At 55.6% G+C, this 18,887-nt stretch overlaps 2 protein-coding genes across 17 annotated transcripts in view; one reads left to right on the top strand and one right to left on the bottom strand.

The window, feature by feature from the left end:
* Positions 1-5,162: 5,162 nt before the first annotated feature.
* Positions 5,163-8,091, top strand: HYI (hydroxypyruvate isomerase (putative)). The gene is made up of 8 exons (XM_062617269.1): positions 5,163-5,358; positions 5,442-5,553; positions 6,613-6,727; positions 6,873-6,951; positions 7,138-7,187; positions 7,378-7,447; positions 7,635-7,769; positions 7,962-8,091. The coding sequence occupies exons 1-8, from the start codon at positions 5,163-5,165 to the stop codon at positions 8,048-8,050; spliced, it is 846 nt and encodes a 281-aa protein (XP_062473253.1). The 3' UTR covers positions 8,051-8,091.
* Positions 8,092-8,691: 600 nt separating this feature from the next.
* The window catches only part of SZT2 (SZT2 subunit of KICSTOR complex), a 58,248-nt gene continuing 48,052 nt past the window's right edge, over positions 8,692-18,887 (bottom strand). For 8 of the 16 annotated variants that reach the window (XM_062617252.1, XM_062617255.1, XM_062617253.1 and 5 more), the window contains 10 exons: positions 17,932-18,012; positions 17,452-17,526; positions 16,346-16,411; positions 14,879-15,092; positions 14,422-14,605; positions 14,007-14,129; positions 13,259-13,760; positions 12,852-12,968; positions 12,367-12,435; positions 8,692-9,409 (listed from right to left, as the gene is read on the bottom strand). In XM_062617252.1, the coding sequence (XP_062473236.1) occupies positions 9,263-9,409; positions 12,367-12,435; positions 12,852-12,968; positions 13,259-13,760; positions 14,007-14,129; positions 14,422-14,605; positions 14,879-15,092; positions 16,346-16,411; positions 17,452-17,526; positions 17,932-18,012 (1,578 nt within the window). In that variant the 3' untranslated portion in view covers positions 8,692-9,262. Of the gene's footprint in view, positions 9,410-12,366; positions 12,436-12,851; positions 12,969-13,258; positions 13,761-14,006; positions 14,130-14,421; positions 14,606-14,878; positions 15,093-16,345; positions 16,412-17,451; positions 17,527-17,930; positions 18,013-18,887 lie in introns of those variants that run through there. The other 8 variants (XM_062617259.1, XM_062617266.1, XM_062617267.1 and 5 more) reach the window with 5 other exon arrangements.

The following is an 18,887-nucleotide window of genomic DNA, read 5'->3' as shown; positions in this document are numbered from 1 at the left end:
ATAGCTGGGCAGCGCTGCCCTTCCTGTGCCCACAACAGGGCCGGGGTGCCCACGGCAGGGGTGTGTGTGCTGGTCCCCACAGCAGCAGGGATGGGGATGCTGGGGCCAGGCACGGGGCGTGAGGCCGGCAGCCCTGGTGGGACCGTTTGTCTGGTTCTCCCGCCGGCTGCGTGTCAGCTCTAATTAGGCAAACTTCTGTATTCATTGCAAGCCCAGCCAGCGGAGAATTCCACAATTGAATTTTAATGCCCTAAAAACATATTACAATCAGCCTGATTAATTAAGAGATGGCTTAACATGGTGACCGGGCTGCACAGGGCCATGCTGGGGAGGGGTGCAATGCTTGCTGGGCTCCTGCACCCCATGGCATGGTGCACGAGGCTGGAGTGTGATGGGAATGGCAGAGACGGGGCTGGTCCCTGAGCCCCATGGGGCTGTGGATGGGAGCCAGGGCCAGGCTGTGTCCTGGAGATGCTGCTCCCTTGAGCCCCGACCCAGGGCAGCTCGGCAGCCATGGCTCAGCTGGGCAGGCAGCAGTGGGAGCATCCCCTTCCCTCCACAGGCCCTGCTGTCCCCCATCAGGTTGGCCATGGGGCACTGCTGAGTGCCTGTTCCCTGTGTCACCACCATGTCCCCACTGTGGGCACAGGGACTGACACTGTGCTGTGCCACCACCATGAGTGGGGCGCTCCAGGGAGTCCCTGCTTGCTTTTGTTTGCGAGTGAGGATGAGCTGGGAGGCTCATATTAATTTGTCTTTGCAGTGATTCCTCGGGGTGCCACCAGTGCTGGGTAATGAGCTGCCACCTCCCTCAAGCCAGATCCGCCCCTGCTCCCTGAGCCATCGCTTTCTGTCACCAGGCTGTGTCCCCGCACAGGTCACTCGCTGCTCAGTGCAGCCTCACCAGCCCAGCGAGCACTGTGGGGTGAAGCATCCCCAGGGGGGTCCTTCCCCTGCATCCCACTGCAGAGCCTTGCTGGGCTGAATTTCATTGGGTGTCCCTGCTCAGGGAGGTGGTTCAGCCAAAGCCCAATGCTGCAGCACAATGAATGGAAAAGGGTGTAAAGGAGAGGTAGCAACTGGCAGGACATAAATCAGAGGGAAAGTGATAAAGGGAGCCTCTTGCCAGGAGGGGCTGGCAGCAGAGGGAGGGATGGCAGTGGCACCGTGAGGCCAAAAGAAATCTTGGCAAGGCCATAAATCCTGCAGCCGCTGGAGCTGCCCGAGTGCTAATGATGAGGTGCAAACGCCAGCCAGGTTTAACAAATATTTCTGCTCTGTATTTGGAGAGACGCGGGACGACACGCTTGAATCATACAAGAGTGATGAAGCCATCTATTAATTACTGCCGGGAATGTTAAACAACGTCTGCCAGCTCAGCAGGCCCAGGCACTGCCTGTCCCGGCCTCCTCCAGGAACTGGAGGAGAATTTGGCCCTCTCATTAATTTCCCATGAAATCTTGGAATAGCAAGAAAATCCCAGCTGGGTGATGGAGAGCCCATCCACGACGGGAGCCGCGGGGACACCGGGGTGCTCGCTCCTCACCGCCATGCCTTGGCCACACTGGGATTTATGTCACATTCCCACCTGGTTCAACCTAGTTGATTCTGTGATTCTCCCTGATGAAGAATAGCCATAAACTGGCAAAGGTTGGGCACTTGTTTCCCATAATGTGATTTATAGATTTTCTTTTACCCAAGTGTTTTTGGAGGCTGTAAGAAAGCGAGTGCTCATTAAGGAATCCCACGGAAATCTTCGTCACAGCTTTGGGAGGAGCCAGCATCTTTAAAGCAGGCAGCTCCATGGCAGGAAGATGCTAATTAACAAGCTCGCTCTGCACAGTATGCACGGGCTGTGGCAAGCAGAGAGGGACCTGGTGGAGTGATGCATCCCACCAGAGAGTGCACAGTGGGCACTGGGGCTGGCACATCCCTTTAGTGCAAGATCCCAGGACCATGAAAACTGGACCAGTTGGTGGGATTCTGGGCAAAAAGGAGAGCTGGGGATACACATGCAGCCAGCCAGGTTGCACCACTCCGCAAAGCCTCTCCCAACATGGGGGAGCTGGGAGGGATGCCCAGGCTGGGACTGGGTGACAGAGCAGGGAGCATGGCCATTGTGGGGTCACACTGGCCTCAGGGACAGAGGCAGGGATAGGTGCTGGGTTGGTTCTGGGTCTTGCTGGAGAGGCTTTTGGCTTATTATCTCTTGGTCCCTTTGCACCCAGAGGGGATGGGCTTGGGGAAGATTGTCTTTGGTGAAAAATCATGAGATTTATCACAAGCAAAGCTCCTGCAGCTCCTTCTGTGAGGTGCCAGGACACATGCGGATCATTTTTCCCACCCTTTTTCCACACATAAAAATGCTATAATTTTCTTCCCTATAAAAGCCAAAAAACAAACATAGTTGCAAAATACTGGTGTGCTTCAGCGTAGAGAAGAACACCCAGGGGAGGAGGGAGGCCCAGGGTGCTCCATCCCAGCCCCAGTCCTGTAACACCTTGCATAGCTGGGGGGCACAGGGGGAGTGGGACAGATCTGGGGGTGCCCAGGATGGACAGAAAGTGACAGACCCCAGTGGGACAGTGCCACCCATCCACCCCAGCAGCAGCAGCTCGGCTGGGTGCCAGCTGGGCCACCTGGGAGCCCGGGGACTGGTAGTTAAAATTCAGAAATGTCAATTTAAATTAAAACGTGTTTCAGAAAGGAGAGAGATAAAACCTTCCCTGCAGCGCAAGGAGCTGGGGGATTTATGGGGTACTGGGAGGACCGGCGCCCCCACTGCAGTGGGCTCAGGGTGAGCAGGGGAAGAACTGTCTTGGCTGATGCTGCTGGTGCCACAGGGCACCCCAGGCACTTGCCTGGGTGTGGGGGGCACCCACCCCCTCCCCACCCGCTGCCATGGAGGCCAGGGCTGTGTCTGCACTGAAATGTCAGCTCGCTAATAAAATGTGCAGGAGCTACGTTTTCTTTGGGCCAATAAAACTCCCTGGTGGCAGCAGGGATGCAGCGAGCTCCCTCCTGCTCAGCACCCTCCCCACATCCCTGGGGGGACACAGGGGCCCGTCTGACCCCACACTCCTGCCAGCTCCCCCAAAGAGAGGATGTTGGGAGAGGGCCCCAGCACACAGCTCCAGAGCAGGGAGTAAATCCCCTGCGCTGTGTCAAGGTAAAGTGACAAAACACTGGCCTGCAATGCGGGAACCACAGTTATAACAAGAGAAAATCAATGCGATATATTATCAGGTATATAAAGACGCCATTAACGCTTCAGCGCAGAACCCAGCAGATTCACCTGCCATCAGTGCTGTTAGGGCTCCCCGTGTTCCTGTCTGACAGCCTGGGTCACCCATATGGGGCTCAGCTCTGCCCCACAGGCAAAGATCTCCTGCTCCCACCAGCTGGCCCCTGGGCTTTTGTGCGGTGCCTGGTCTCCAGCTGGGGATGTGGTGGCCAGGGCTGCCACAGTCGGAGCAGTGCATGGCTAGTCCAAGGTGCAAGGATCCAGCAAGGCTGCAGCCCCAGGACAGGCAGGTGCCACCCTTCCTTCTGGGGCTCCTTCATCCACCCACCGGACTGCCAGTGCTGAGTCCAGAGCACTCCAGCACCTCCTGGGTGTGATTAAAGAGGATGACAACCCCCATGTACCAGGGAGCGGGGCTGCAGAAGGAGGTACGGAAGGTGCAGTGCTCCCCTGGCATGGCAGCCGTGGGCAGGGAGCAGTATGTGTCATAGAATCATAGCATGGTTTGGGTTGGAAGGAACCTTAAAGTTCATCCAGTTCCAACCCCCTGCCATGGGCAGGGACACCTCACACTAGACCAGGTTGCTCAAAGCTCTGTCCAACCCGGCCTTTAACACTGCCAGGGATGGAGCATTCACAGCTTCCTTGGGCAGCCTGTTCAGTGCCTCACCACCCTCACAGTGAAGAACTTCTTCCTTATATCCAATCTCAACCTACCTTCTTTCAGTGTCCTCAGGGCCCATGCTGGGGACATGAATGCTGGGGACATGCCCTGGAATGCAGGGTGGGGACATGTGCACTGGGGGATAGGTGTGCTGGGGCCATGAACACAACCACCTGCACAACTGTCCATCACTGGGGACAGCTTGGATAATTCTGAAGAAGTTGAGTCAAGTTTCTCTTAATTGATTAATCAATAACTTTAATTGAGTTGAGACTCTCTAACAGATAGCTTCAGCACTGCTCTCCCTCTCACTGCCACTGCCCTGACCTCCCACCAAAACCCCAGTGTTTTGGCTGACTTCTGCCAAGGCGGTGCTGCTGTCAGGCTCTCCCAAAACCAATTCCTGGGGCTTGCAGGGGGCCAGGGAGCTGTTCTGCTGCAGTTACAGGGGAGCTGCACCATGCGAGATACCAGTGAGAGCCCCCAGGACAGGCTCAGCACAAGGGGCTGCAAGACATCACAGCTCTGCCAGTCGCAGCACAACCCCCGTGAGCCCATGCGCTGGACAGAACACGCACGCCGGCCCTGCAGGCTGTGAGCTGCGGCTGGAGGTGCGCAGAGCGCACGGGACAGGGGCTGGGGACAGGCACTGCAGAGGCCGGACTCCCACACACTGGAGCCACAGCTCTGCAGAAGTGCAGATGAATGTTTTATGGTAAAATATGCAGAGCATGGGACGAAAGAGAAAGCGTTTCCTGCATAATGAGACACTGTTAGACACGAGCTCCCCAGGAAACCAATTAATACGGTGCTTTGTGGATGTCAGGCCAACACCTGGCAGAAACACCTTTCCCAGGGAGGACGCCGGCAGCGCCGTGCGACAGCCACACACACACCCCCCGACGAAGGCAGCAACCCGACCGGTGTCACAGGCAGCGCGGGCCCGGCTCTGCCTGTTGCCGTGCACACCGGAGCCAGCTCCGCGCTGCACGCTGGCAGGCAGCGTGTGTGGGGGAGCCGTGAGGCGCTCACCTCGAGCCCCGCTCCGACGCCGCGGGTAATGGGCGTTGCGAAGGGGCTGCGCCGGGGACACCCTCCACGCGGCGGCGCGGGAGCGCGCCAGCTCCGCCCCGCTCCTGCCCTGCATAACCCCGCCCACACCCAGCCGGCACCTCCCATACCCGGCTTAGCCCCGCCCATCGCAGCATGGCCACGCCCCATCCCGGGCAGCGCCGCCCGTCCTCTCACGCCGCCATGGCGCTGCGCTTCTCCGCCAACCTCTCGTGGCTGTTCCCGCAGCTCCCGGCGCTCCCGGCGCGGCTGGAGGCGGCGGCGGCCGCGGGGTTCGGGGCGGCGGAGGCAGCCTGGCCCGCGGACTGCCCGGCTCAGGCTTTGCGGGCCGCGGCGGAGCGGGCGGGGATGCGGATCGCCCTCCTCAACACGCCGCCGGGTACCGCCGCGTCCCCCGGGCTGCGGGAGGCGGGGGCACGGGGGTGCCCCGGTGCCGCTGATCCCTTCCCCGCTCTCTCCTAGGGGACCAGGAGGCGGGCGAGATGGGGCTGGCGGCCGTGCCCGGGCGGCAGGCTGCCTTCCGGCAGGGGCTGGCCGCGGCCGTGCAGTACGCCAAGGGGGTTGGCTGCCCCAGGTAGGTGCCGGCGGGACCCCGCTGCTGCGACGCCTCGGCTGCTCCGACCCGCGGCACCGGAGCCCTCCCCTGCAGTCCTGCTCTACAGCCTTCCTGCTCCACCTTTTCTCGCGAGCGGAGCTCGCCCTTTGCCCTGCCGTGCCTACAGCCCGCCAGGTCACCGAGCCTCTGCAGGGCCGCGTCGGGCTGGGCCCGTTTCATTGCAGACCCCTGGTTGCAGTGCCACAGTCTTAAATGTGCTCCCTGGGAGCTGATCCAAAGCTGCCAGGCACGCTTGGCTGACCCTGCCTTGTGCCAGTCCCTGTGATAATCCTCCCTTTTTTCCCCCCAGTCATACCAATCCTTTCCCCCAAGACACAACAGTTGCTTTATGGATTACAGCACAGCAGAGACACTGTAAGAGATGCAATTAGTCTGGCACAACCCCCTCCAGAGAACCAACGTGGCCCTTTGATTCCATTTACTTCGCATCATTCTTTCTCTTAGAAACACAGTCCAAAGCTGGCATGGGCCAGCAGGCAAGGGGTTGCCCAGACCCATTTACGTTCTCTGGTAACGGGCAGTTTGAAAAGGCTTTTGTTTGCAGTGTATGCCTCGCCCAAATGGTGCCGAAGAGCCTTGCTCCCCCCAGCCATGGATCCTGCATGCAGCCTGGCATAGCCCGGCACTGGCCCCTATCCCATCCCTGATGTATGCTTGCCGCTCATCACAGTGGCTTCAGGGCAGCCCCAGGAGCAAGACCTGAAGTAAGCTCCACTCTCAGGCTGAAAGAGTTGGAGGCAGCTGGCAAAAGAGGGAAGAACCAAGGTCTACAATGTGTCAGGCGAAAGGTTCAAAGAGGTCCCTCTCCATTCTGGGGTGGGATGGTTTGTGTTTGTGTCCCTGCAGTTTGCGGGCTGCCTGTTGTGCCTCCTGCATGGGACATGGCTCCTCTTACCCCCTTCTGTGTCTGCCCTCTCAGCCTGGCCCCGTTTTCCATTGGCAGAGGAACGTGTATTAGGCCCAACCTGCTGCCTGGATAGTGGAGCTGCCTCCTGTGGCTGATCTCTGTGTCTGCAGGATCCACCTGATGGCTGGGCGGGTTCCCCAGGGTGCAGACCGGGCAGCAGTGGCAGTGGAGATGGAAACCACCTTTGTTGAGAATCTCAGATATGCTGCTGAACTCCTGGCCCAGGTAAGCGGGGAACAGGTCCTGCTCCATGTGTGCAGCTCTTAGGTCACCAAGATGGAGAATCCCCCACCTGCCTGGCAATGGGGAAGGAGCTCTTGCTGCTGCCAAGGTGAGAGGTATTCTGTAGTGTGACATTACCATGTTACAGGAAGACATGACTGGACTGGTGGAGCCTATTAACAACCGCATCACTGACCCTCGTTACTATCTGAACACCCCGCACCAAGGTACATCTCTCTCCAAAGTCTCTTTCAAGGGAAGAGAAGGATCCCCCAGGTCTGAAAGGCAGGCGGTTGCCTCACCTGCAGGGGGATGCTGGGGGAGCACAGTTAATGAAGGAGGGGAAGGTCTCAGGGCTTCACCATGAAGTTTCCAGCCTGGGGATGATGGTCTCTCATTTCTTGCACCCTTAGCTGCTGCCATCCTGGAGAAGGTGGGACGGCCCAACCTGAAGCTGCAGCTGGTGAGTGAGCATTGAAGATCTCCAGGGTCCACCCTCCACCACAGAACCTTACACGAACGCACTGGGGAGTCCTAGGGGATATAGGCTTGTTATCCTCTCCCGGGGATATGGGGAGTGACAAGGACCATAAGACAGCCATCCTTGACTGCTAACTGCTGAACAGCTGCACCATCTGTCTTCTCCTCCACAGGATCTCTTTCACTGCCAGATCATGGATGGGAATTTGTCACGCAACCTGGAGACATTCTTCCCACTCATTGGTAATGCCCAAACTGGCTCCTCTCTGTCCATAGGGCAGGAGTGGCTTGGAGATGGGACCCTCCTGCCCCACACTCTGCTACAGCTGGCTGCAGGCACCAGACTGCTCTTGGATCACCTCATCACGTGCCTAAGGGAAGGCGGCAGGCAGGGCTGCCTCAGACAAAGCATCTCCCATTCCCTCCCTAGGTCATATCCAGATTGCACAGGTGCCAGGGCGGCATGAGCCCGACAGCCCTGGGGAGCTGAACTTCCCCTACATCTTCCAGCTCCTGGAGTCCCTCGGCTACACTGGCTATGTGGGGTGCGAGTATGCTCCGAAAGGTGAGTGGACCTGCAGGTGGTCTGAGCCCCACGGGCAGATCCCAGTACTGACCAGCTGGCTTTGTACAGTGTGCAAAGACAGGCAGATTGTGGGCATCGGAGTCCCTGCCTGGGGATGAGAGCCCTACCCAGAGCATAAGCTGCTCCAGCTTGCCTGGGGGTGCCAGCAGGAGACTTTGTCTGTCACTGCAGGAGACACCTTGGAAGGTCTGGGCTGGCTGCGGTCATACTGGGAGAGTCGAGGGCTGCAGCACTGTGGGACCAGCAAGGCAACAGAGTAAAAGGAAACTGCTGGAATAAAAGTCAAAGCAATAGCTTGGCAGAGGAGCATGTCTATTCTCTTATGACTAGGGGGTGGTGGTAGGTAGAATGATTCCTAGGGCAGTGTTAGGTACATCCTGTTTCCCTTCCCCAGGCCCTACTGGGCCAGCCCAAGCAGCTGGACCTTCATCTACACAAGTACCATCTGCAGCATGTCATATCTGGGGGTGGCTTGGGCATCACTGTAGGTGACTCCAGGTACACAGAACTTTTACTTCCAGTCTGCAGGGGTATCCAGGGAGAGGTTGCCAGTCTCCCTTGCTGAGGGGAGCATTCACTCCTAGGGAAACATGCAAGTTTTCCCAGTCCAGCTCCAGCTGGTGCCTGGAGCTGTGGGAAAAGGACTCTGGGCTTCCAAGTCCTGCAGTTCTCAAGGCTGGTGCCAGTGCCCAGCACTGTCCCTGCAGCAGATGGGGAGAGAAGCAAGTAGCCTCCTCCTAGGCTGCCTGAACCAAGGTAACAGGCTGGGGGCTGCCTGTCCTGCTGCTCCTACTCCAGAGCAAGTATGAGACTCTAGAGCAAATCCAGCCAGTCCTGCAGCCAGGGTTGCCTCTGCATTCCCTATGGGAGGCTTTCCACATCCTAGCCTACAGCATAAGAGTGGGAATCTGGTTCAGTTTATTTCACAGAGACATCAATGGCTTTAATGTACATCTCCATCAAACCTTCCCCTGGTCCAGTTCACACTTCCTGTCCCCTTTAGTGCTCTCCTGATGAAAGCAAAGGGACCGAAGTGGGCAGCCTCACTGCTCAGAGCCCTGAAGTCTTTCCACCTCAAGTCAGAGCAGTGTGCAGTGCTGCCCTGTGCAGAACTGGTGCTCTGTGTTCTCCTCCGTGCCTTCCCGGCAGGCAGAACTCACCTGCAGATGCCAAAGCTGTGTCCCTGAGAATTGCTCTGCTTCAGCCAAGCCACAGCAGCCAAGCTCCTGTCCTTGCAGTTCAGTTCAAGGTCATTCAGTCTCAAATCCACTGACAACAGTGCACTGAGGGCCACACCAGCCAGCCAGCGACGCATGGAGGTGCATATCCCCAGGCTCCTCAGCTCAACACCCTTGCATGCCACCAGCAGTGCTGCCTGCGGTGCCAGAGCCTGTTCTTCCCCATGGTGACCCATGGCACAGCCGCACCAGGAGGTGCGGTACACGTGTTGCTCGAGGATGTGGGTGCCAGTGCTAGAGCAGGCCTGTCCAGAGGTTGAAGCAAGCGGTGTTGATCACCGACTCCAGGTGGTGGTATGTGGACACAAGCTGTGGCAGGGGGCTCTCGCTGTTCTGGGGCTGCACTGGGAACGGCTCCCGGAAAACCACGGTGAGGCTCTGCTGAGAGGGAGGAACAGGTCAGGGGAAAGATTCAGGCAAGCACTGTGCAGGCACTACCCCAGGTGCATGGGCACTCTCTTTTGGCAGTGCCAGGCAGGTACTAGGACAAATCCTAAAATGCCAATGGCACTGAGCTAGCACCTCCTCCTGTGACAGAGCATGCTTGAGCCTCTTCCCAAATTTTCTGGAGAAATAAGATGTAAGGACTTGCCCACTCACTCTCTCCCAGCCCCCATGCATCTACAGTTATTCCACCCCCAGCAGCAGCCTCGGGAGAAGAGGGGATCCTACTGCCTCCACAATAATAGGGGCTTCCAGGGAAATCAAGAGGGAAATTTCTTCTCCTAAGGCAAAGAGTAGGAGTGCAACAAATGGGGAAGGGGAGGAGATTAAATGTAATAACTGCAATCCTAAAAATAAATGCTGGCTGCTCCATTCTGATCAGTGACTGTACCGACAAGGCAGGGCAAGGGCAGAGGGGAGCAGAAAACAGGGTTCAGAAGAGAAGGTTGCAGGAGCTGACACAGAAGAACATGAGTGGTGTGGTGTGCTCAGATCACCAGCATGGAGGCAAGACACAGAGGCTGGATGTTCTCCAGAGCTGAAACACAGCACACAGAATCAAATAGCTTGGAAAAGACCTTTAAGATCGTCAAGCCCAGCCGTCAGTTCGGGACTGATCTCCACTCGTAGCCACCCCTCATCTGCCCCTGCTCTCGCCTCACAATGTCCCCTCACAGCTGCCCTCCCGTTCCCCCCATTGGCCAGCTCTCCCCTCATGATCTCCCCTCACCCCTCATAGCTGTCCCTTCTATCCTCTCAGGATCTCCCCTCACAACCACCCCATCTCTCCCCTCCTGAACTTCCCTCACTCCTCATGGCCACCCCTGATCTCTCCTCATGAACTCCACTCAAGACTGACCCTGCTCTCTCTCACAATCACCCCTCATGTCTGCCCCTCCTATTTTCTTAGGATCTCCCCTCATGACCGCCCCTCCTATCCCCTCATGATCTCCCCTCATGGCAGCCCCTGCTCTTCCCAAATAGCCAGGATCCCCTGACAAACTCAATGCCGTGAGAGCAGCTATGTAACTGCAGAACAGCAAATGCACCACCATCATTTAAGAGGGAAGAGAAGGTGATTTGTGAGCCTAACTCCAGCATTGTGCAAGGCTTTAGAGCAGGCTCAGAGAGGAAGAACCACAATGAAAATGCAGCTCTGTTTTACCAAAGTGATGTGCTAACATTAGAGTTCTCTTTGATACGGTAATATTTCTGGACAAAGGAATCATATCTTATCTGAACTTCAGGAAGAATTTGATGTGGTGCCACATGGGAAATTTAGGTAAGCTGCAAAGATAGGAATTAACACAAAAATTATAAGGTGAAGATGGTAGCGTTGAAAGGGGAGGAAGGAGGTTGGAGAGAGGTTACAAATGGGAGTTCTTCCAGAACACGTTTTGGGACTCATGCTGCCTAGTACTTTAATGAGTCTGGCACAGAGATGAGGAGCGTGCTGATAAAGTTTGAGGCACTAATACAAAAGAGGACTGGGATGATGCAAGAAAAGCCCTAGAGGCAACAGGAATGGGACGAATATTAAATGCAAGGCAAGGAACACAAAGGATTTCTGCTGTAAGACTGGCGTCATTGGGAGAGGTGATTGAGGGTGTGGTGTATCACATCAGTAAGCACAAAATGACACTATGACCTGTGAGACATGACCATGAAAAGGCAAATACCACTCTAGGATTTCCCAGAAGCACTGTGCAGGGACAGAAAAGCCTCAGTGCAATCGCTGAGGGCTCTGCTGAGATTCCTCAGGAATACTGGGTGCAGTCCCAGATACCTATATTTATGAAGGCTGTCCTGAGCCCTGACAGGCTCTGAATGACAATAATGCCACTGGGGAAGGGAGGCTTAAGAGCTCATCTTGCTTAACATAGCAACATGGAGTTAGCAAAAATTCCACCCTTAGATGCGGAGATGAACCTCAGGGACCAGGGAAGAAGCTGGTACCTGCACAGTGAAGAGCGGTTTCAGCTCTGAGCTACCACTGGCATGAAGAGGATAGAACTGGCCAAGACAAAAAGCTGCAGCAAAAGATGGGAAGAGCTCTTCACTATCACGTGTCAGGAGGCACCGAGCAGCCTTCCAGCAGACACCACCTCCTCTGTCGCCCCTTCCTGCTTTTAAGATAGAGTGTGATTTATTCACAAAGGGATCAGTTACACTGCACAAGCCTTGCTTGAACTCAGGTGTCTGTAGATCCCCTGCACTCACATGGACCTGCACACCCTGGGATACATCCTGCACCCTGCCTGGCACCGTAGCTGAAAGCAGAGTATTTTTTCCCTCAACTCCAGTGAACACCAAGGCCTGTGCAGATTTGCTGGAACCCTTACAGTGCAGGTCCTCTTCCCTTCTGCCCAGGTAGGTGCAGCCCACAGCTCTGGCAACCTCTCCCAGCCAGACCCAGTGTGATCCGGCTTTGTACTGAATATGGGAGGACTCTTTAGTCTGGACAGAGGGACAGCTGACAGCATGATCCAAAAGCAACCTTGTGAAATAAAAAAGAGGATCAACTGCTTACTGTTTTCCAATATAAGAATAAAGGGGATTCACGTGAAAAGAGCCAAAGGAGCTTCAAAAACAATCCAAGGACTTCACCTAGACTATAATTGTTCTTGGATCTGCAGGTCAGAGGAAATCATGGATGTCAGAAATTAACCAAAGGAAACAAATCCATGGAGGACTATTAAATAAATGGAAATGCCATTTCTAGCTCAAGGTGTGCCTGAGCCACAGATTGTCAGATGTTGGGACAGTGTTTAGGAGAGGTATTCCAGACTTCCTGACTTTCCTCATGTGCACCTGCTGTTGGCTACTGCTGGATGAATCTAAACAGATCTCTGTCCTGAGCCAATACAGATGCTTTTATGTTCCAAAATTCTTACCGTCTTTCCTGAATGGGAATCAAGAAACACAAGAACGAAGCAATCCGTGAACTTCTGGTTGAGCACAACCTGTCAGGAGGACCACAGCACAGGTTGGAAAGAAGACAATTACACACTACAAACTGTCCCATATCTCCAGGACAGGGATACAAACACCCACCCAGGGACATGCTAACATGCAGGATGAGTGGCATGATAGAACCTTGAAGATGCAAGTCAGCCTGGCTCACAGGTGACACTGCCCGATCATGGGGATACACATGGCATAAGGCTCTGCAGGTGTAGTGTCCCATCTGCCTGGAGGCAGGCAAACAGACACTGCTGTACCACAGGAGCACACACTTCATGCTGCATCAGTATCAGAGCAGAGAGCAACATCATGATGGTGCCCATGCCATCCTAACAGCACATGCCAGGCTCACACAGGAAGCAGGGGCTCTGCACAGGGGAGAGAGGATGCAGGTAGGTCATGGGCTATGTCTTACCAGATACTGGGTACCAGTCTCAGCATTGTGGAAGTGCCGGCAGCTCTGGGGAAAGCGGCTCAGCAGGACTTTGATAAGGCTCTGGTACCAGGAGACGGTCATGGTGAGGAAGCATTCCTGCAGGCATGGAAAAGGGCTGACTTCAGCTTCCCTCTAGCCATGGCACCAGCAGCCATAATACTACAGCAGCCTTCATCCCTCAAATCAGATGCATCCCACTGAGGCATGCTGACTTTCCACAGACAGGTCCATCCAGCTTCCCCCTTTTCCTGCCAGCTAGGAGCTATGGTCCTACCTCTATCTTCCTACCAAGGAGGAAGAGATGTGCCCTGTTCACCTGGTGCCCACTCCATCCCCAGAGCAGAACAGCAGCTGCTGTTCATCCTGACTCCATCCCCGCTGCTCACCAGCTGGGGGTCGACATCAGCAATGGATTTGCCATGCACGGCTTCAAGCAGCTCCTCCAGCTCCACCAGTGAGAGCTTGCCCAGCTTCAGCTTGTCAGAAGCCAGGGGCTCCAGAAGGAAGAGGCGCTTCCAGAGGTTGTCCCTGCGGCAGTGGCATTTGGCCAGCTGCACCATGCTGCTGAGCTGCTTCTGGGCTGAGGCCACCTCAGAGGCCAACAAGGGGAAGAGTGGTGAGGTGTAGAAGAGTCCCGGCCCCAGTTTGACTTGCGTTCCCCCTGCGTAGAACTCGCTGCTGTCCTCCACGTCCTGCCAAAGCTCCCGCTCCGCTGGCTGCTGCCGCCCCAGGCTGGTCTCTGGCTCTGCTGCCTCCCAGGCTGCCCGGCCCACCACAGGTTCCAGCACCTCCCGCTGCAGGCGCGGCAGCTTCTTGAAGCGCCTCATGTCGGCCGTGAGCCGGGGAAAGAGCTCCCGCTGGCTTGTCATGATGACGTAGAAACGCAAGCTGAGAGCAAGGAGACACTCGTGAGCTGGGGAAGGGCTGCTCCCTTCCCAGCTGGGCTGCAAGCGGACCGTGGGCCTCTCTGTCCCTGCCAATAAGGGTCCTTCTCTGCCCAGACAAGGACACTGCCCAGCTCCCTGCAAAGCACCAAACCTGCCTGTGATGTCCCAGACAGAACCACTCCTTCCCAAGACCCTCTTCCCCAACCAGGAAGCTTTGGCATCATGTCTCTGGGCACCCAGCGCTCACCGGAGCATGCGTCTCTCTGCCTCACTCTGCTCCTCAAATGGTGCTGCACTGTGACACACCAGGAGGGATACATCAAAGTCATCATGATGACGCAGACCTTCAGAGTCCTTGTAGGAGCCAGAGCTGGGAGGAAAAGCACATCAGTATGAAGGGGACCTCACTTGGTTCCTCAAGAGCTCTTGGTCACAACAAAACTATTGGGCATGGGAAATTCAACACAGCAGGACTCCTCAGAAGTGCTATGGGAGATGCCTGTGTACACACATTCTCACCACCCCTGTGGCCATCTCAGAGAAGCTGGGCAGAACTGCTGCCTGGCACTATAAGCAAGTCAGCTTTGCTGGTGCCTTGGGGCAGTGTCCCCAGGAGTGGGGTATGCCCACCCATCCTGGGCAGCTCCAGCAGGTGCACTCACCTGTTCCAAATGGAGACCAGGGCATATTCATTCTGCTCTGTGCCTGGTGTCCCCTTCTTGTTGTCACTGCCTGCGGCTGGCCGGGCCATGCGCAAGGGTTTCATGTGGTAGGTGTTGGCGTGGTCAGCGATGTAGTTGTACAGTTGGTGTGCGGTGATCATGTTGGTGGGCAGGGCCAGCGTGCCTGGTGGAAGAGGACACGCTGCTATCACAGGAGACACCCGGTGCCTCTTACCTGGGCAGTGTCCTAGAAACAACTCTGGGGGACAGAGCAATCCACCTCCCTTCCACAACAGGGCAGCAAGGACTTCCCCTAGAGCTGGGCCCCTTATGTCACCCTCTCCCTGTCACCTCTCTGGATACTTCAAAGGTCAGGTTTATTTGTAAAGCATTTGGAAAACCTTTTGCCAAGTTTTGTGGTGATAACCCCAGACTGATCACGTGTTGAGCTACACACCTTGGAAAACGTGGTTGCGGCCAAATTTAGGGATGTCGGTGTGGTGGGCAATGAAATCCTCCAGGAAGCTGGTGAGGTGGTAGCCCTGGCGGAGAGTCATGTGGGAACCCAGCAGGTACTGGTGGACTATACGCAAGTGGAAGTCGTAGCTGAACGAATGCACGTGCATGAGGTCCCGCACCTTATCACACTCCTCTGTGAAGAGCATAGAGAGCTGCGGAGGGACAGGGAGTCAAGGCAGGAATGTTACCAGGCACCTCACACCCATCTGCAGAGCCCTGCTGACAGCAAGACACAGCAGAGCCAGCTGCAGCCACCCCTGCCCCAACACTAGAGCAGGATGCAGCTGAGAAGCTGTGTGCACAGCGCAAATAGCAGACCTGCAGGCCTGGCCCCAAGGGATCCAGCTTGGTGGCTCCTTCCATACTTGACCCCACTCCTGGTCTCCAGTAGCAGCACAGACTGATCAGCACTACCTCCCCTTTTGGCATGAGGTTCACCCCCCGTCCTGAGCTGAAAGCCACCTGGCTGTGAAGGAAGACACGGCCTCCTTTCAGCTGAGTGCTGCTCTGAACTGCCTAGTCCCCGATTATGTGCAGTACACACTGGGGATGGAGCCCCAGCACATTCTGGATCTACAGGCAAAGACTGACTCTCTGAATGTCCCTTAAGAGCAGAGGGCAGCCTTTGGGGAGTAGCTGGAACCAGAGATGGGCTACAGCAAAGTTGCTAATGCCCTGTGCTCAGTATCTAATATGGACCTATGCTGGCTGCTGGGCAGCCAGATCCAGTGGTGGCTGGTGTGTCACAGCTGTGAGAGGTTCCCTCCAGCACATGGCCATCACCTCTGCACAGCGTACTGGTTCTTCACCGATGCAGTACCAGCCTTCACACATTCACTCCTGGCCACAATCTCACCACAAACGCAGCTACTGTGCCAAGGAACAGCAGTGGTGAAGGCCTCAACCTTGCCCACATGCCAGGGGCACACGTTTATATTTTTGGCTCTCTGACATCGTTGGGCAGTTGACCCCCATCATAATCCCTTAGTTTAAGAAGGGGGCAAGCAGGGAAAACCAGCAGGCAGGAGGCACTGGCAGGAGAACAGGCTGTCCTCGCTCTCTGCACCACCTGCATTGCTGCCGCCATGAGCCAGAGGACATCTCACACAGCCAGGATGAGCCCTGAGAGGAGCCTATCCCTCTGCCCCAGGAAAAGCAGGACAAAAAGCAAGAAACACAAGGTGCTGCCCCCATGCCAGCACCTGGGGCCCACCCCATCCTCTTCCCAAGCTGTGCTGTCTGCTGTGGTAAGTATTGTTATGGAAGGCACTGGCACAGGAGGCAAGAGGCAGCTCCTGCAGCCAGGCACTGGGCAGGTAGGGTGGAAGCACAGCCAGTGGGAGGTTCAGCCTTGCACTGGCAGGTCCTGCCGTGCTCAGCATGGCAGTGGGAGGAGAGGACGTACCGCAGACTCAGAGACGGAGCTGGGTCCCATGCAGCTCTTGCTGCGAGCTCTGGCTGTAAGAGTGCCCTGATGGAGAGAGATGCACAGCCAGTGGGAAGAGAGGCAAGGCACTGCCCAGCCCTGCTCCTGCATCCAGCCTGTCCTGCACAGGCTCAGGGTGAGACGAGAGAAGGGGTAGAGAAGCTCAACTGCTCCACCTGGGGGAACTCTGGGCTAGTCCCAGCGCGTGGGAAGGCTGGCCAGGCCTCTGCAGCAAGTCCCACACCTCTTGCCCGCTCCTCCCAGGACCATTCCCTCCCACTGCAAAACCAGGCAAAGTCTTTTCCCAAGTCAGCCAGAGAGAGCCTGGATGTGTTCTGCAATGCCAGCGGCAGCTTGGTAACCCTGCTCTGTGCATGTGCAGGCTTCTCAGGAAAGGCTCAGAAAACCTTCAGGCGAGGCAGGCTCTAAACTTAGGAGAGCCACTCTTAGCACATATAAGATGCAGCCTTGCTATGGAGCCAGCTTGGAAAGGACATTATGGTCATGCGTGCTTCCTGCCTCAGGCAGGCTGGGGCTGACCAACTTTGAGGCAGCCACCCAGTGCCCTGGGGACAGGCATGAGGCACCCTGACACACCAGAAGAGAAGGGAGCAGGCAACCCCATGGTGTTGCAAGTAAGGCACAGAGGTATCAAGAACCAGGGCTCATAGTGCAGAAAGTGATCTCTGGCAAATGGTAGCCATGCATGTTCACACATCCCTGTTCCCATTCCAAATGAAGCAGAGAACTTCTGGCTTTCCATGCATGGACTTCCCCTGGAGCAGTCATCTTTGCCAGAATTGCTCCTATTCCTCCCCAGTCTGCTCTATCTTGCTCCCCAAGCCAGGACAAGAGTCATCCTGTCACCAAACCTCCCACCCCTTTCACTGCACTGCAGTGCAGATCTGCTCAAGCAGCATGCCATGGAGGGCATGTGGCTGCAGAAGGCTCTGTGCAGTTCTGCTTTTCCATGAGGAAGCACAGCTCTCCAGAACTTGCTACACCTGAAATGCCCACTCTGTCCCAAAGATCACTGCTCCCCCAAAGCAGCCCCTGCCCCTTAGCTGTGCCTGCAAAGCCATTACCTGAGAATTTACAGACTGGCCCATGGGGATTCGCGAGCACTCCAGTGCATACTGCTTCACACAGAAGTAATAGCCCTGGAGGAGAGAGCACATGAGCACAGCACAGGCCTTGGACCCCTCCAGGAAAGGAGAACAGCCCCCATGCTTCACCCTCTGGGCTGGATCCCACAAACTCTTGCTCCATGTTTTGCTTCCCCTCTTGTCTGAACTAAGCCAGCCCGACCAATACATGGCTGATCACAGAGAATCCTACCTAGTGCTAAGCCCTTGCATCTTTTATTAGCCCTCCCTCCAGGCAACTGCTCTGGTCCCTGCAGAACCATCTCTAGCTGCTCCAGAGTCCTGCAGGACCATGGAAGAGGCAGGACAAGAAACAAAGAATCACATGTGCCCGGTGCACCCCTCATCACTCACTTTGTCACCTCTGGAGACTGTCCCTGAACCCACAGAGATCATATTTTGTTTCTTGTTCTTTCTTACCTGAAAGGCCAACTCCATCAGCACAATCCCACCCGGAAGGGCTCTCTGTAAATGATAGGTGGCAACAGCAGGGCTTGTGCTCTGGGAAGAGAAGGACAAAGCTGAAGAAGCTATCTGACACAGGAGAGCAGCCCACGTACGAGGGTGTGAGGCTGCCATGAGGCTCTGTGGCACAGGTAGAAATAGTGGAGCCTTGCAACTGAGCACCCTCACTGGAGAGAGGAAGGCAGACATGCCAGAGCTGACTGTGAAAAGAATTCTAACTAACCTAATAAACAGCCTTTGAGAGAGCACACCAGGCACACTGTTCCCTTCACCTCCTGCATGCTCACAACAAGGTATCTTTAGAGTTCGAGGATACTGTGAGCAGAGGGGTGATGCTGCCCATAAAACCTCACTCCTACCTCTCCCTGATGAGCTCTCCCCACACCATCACATCTGCCTGACACAGCAGGAATCAGAGGCATCCGGTTTGGACTCAGGGCTTAGCTGCCAGCAAATTCATTTGTCCCCTGTTCAGTAATCCCAGTGGATTGCTCTCATTTTAACTGTAAGGCGTTGTCTTGCCCACAATCCAGGGAAGTGTCAGAAAAGGGTGAGCAAATGCTATTTACTCTATCATCCCTGGGTGATTTCATGAGCCACAGGTGGTTTCTGCCTATCTAGTGACTCAGATTGATTCCTTTTCCAGGTATTTGCCTATTCTTTCTTGTAAACTCACATTCACAAAACTCAGTAAGCTCTGAGTGTTCACAAAACCTTTTGATAATGACCACTGTTACCTGCTGCATAAAGAAAACACTCCCTTCAGTTTTGAAACTGGCTCCCAATACTTTCAATAGATGGTGTCTAAGTGTTGCATGAAGTAAGGCAGCAAGAAGTCAATCCCTTTCCAGATTAGCTGCAATTTGGTAGAGCTGTCCTTTTCCTCTCTAGTTGCTACTTCTTTAGACACC

Source organism: Pezoporus occidentalis, unplaced genomic scaffold, assembly GCF_034315485.1.
Source record: "Pezoporus occidentalis ecotype Australia unplaced genomic scaffold, CSIRO_AGI_Poc_V1 ctg194, whole genome shotgun sequence".
In the NCBI taxonomy this organism is placed as follows: domain Eukaryota; kingdom Metazoa; phylum Chordata; class Aves; order Psittaciformes; family Psittacidae; genus Pezoporus; species Pezoporus occidentalis.
Note: the sequence above shows the minus strand (reverse complement) of the source record. Positions and strands in the feature narration are given on the sequence as shown.

Bases quoted from the DNA above. Each gene is read 5' to 3' on its own strand.
- HYI (XM_062617269.1), top strand. From the start codon at position 5,163: ATGGCGCTGCGCTTCTCCGCCAACCTCTCGTGGCTGTTCCCGCAGCTC. The intron at 7,448-7,634 runs GTAATGCCCAAA...TTCCCTCCCTAG, and splicing joins GACATTCTTCCCACTCATTG to GTCATATCCAGATTGCACAG. The intron at 7,770-7,961 runs GTGAGTGGACCT...CTGTCACTGCAG, and splicing joins GTGCGAGTATGCTCCGAAAG to GAGACACCTTGGAAGGTCTG.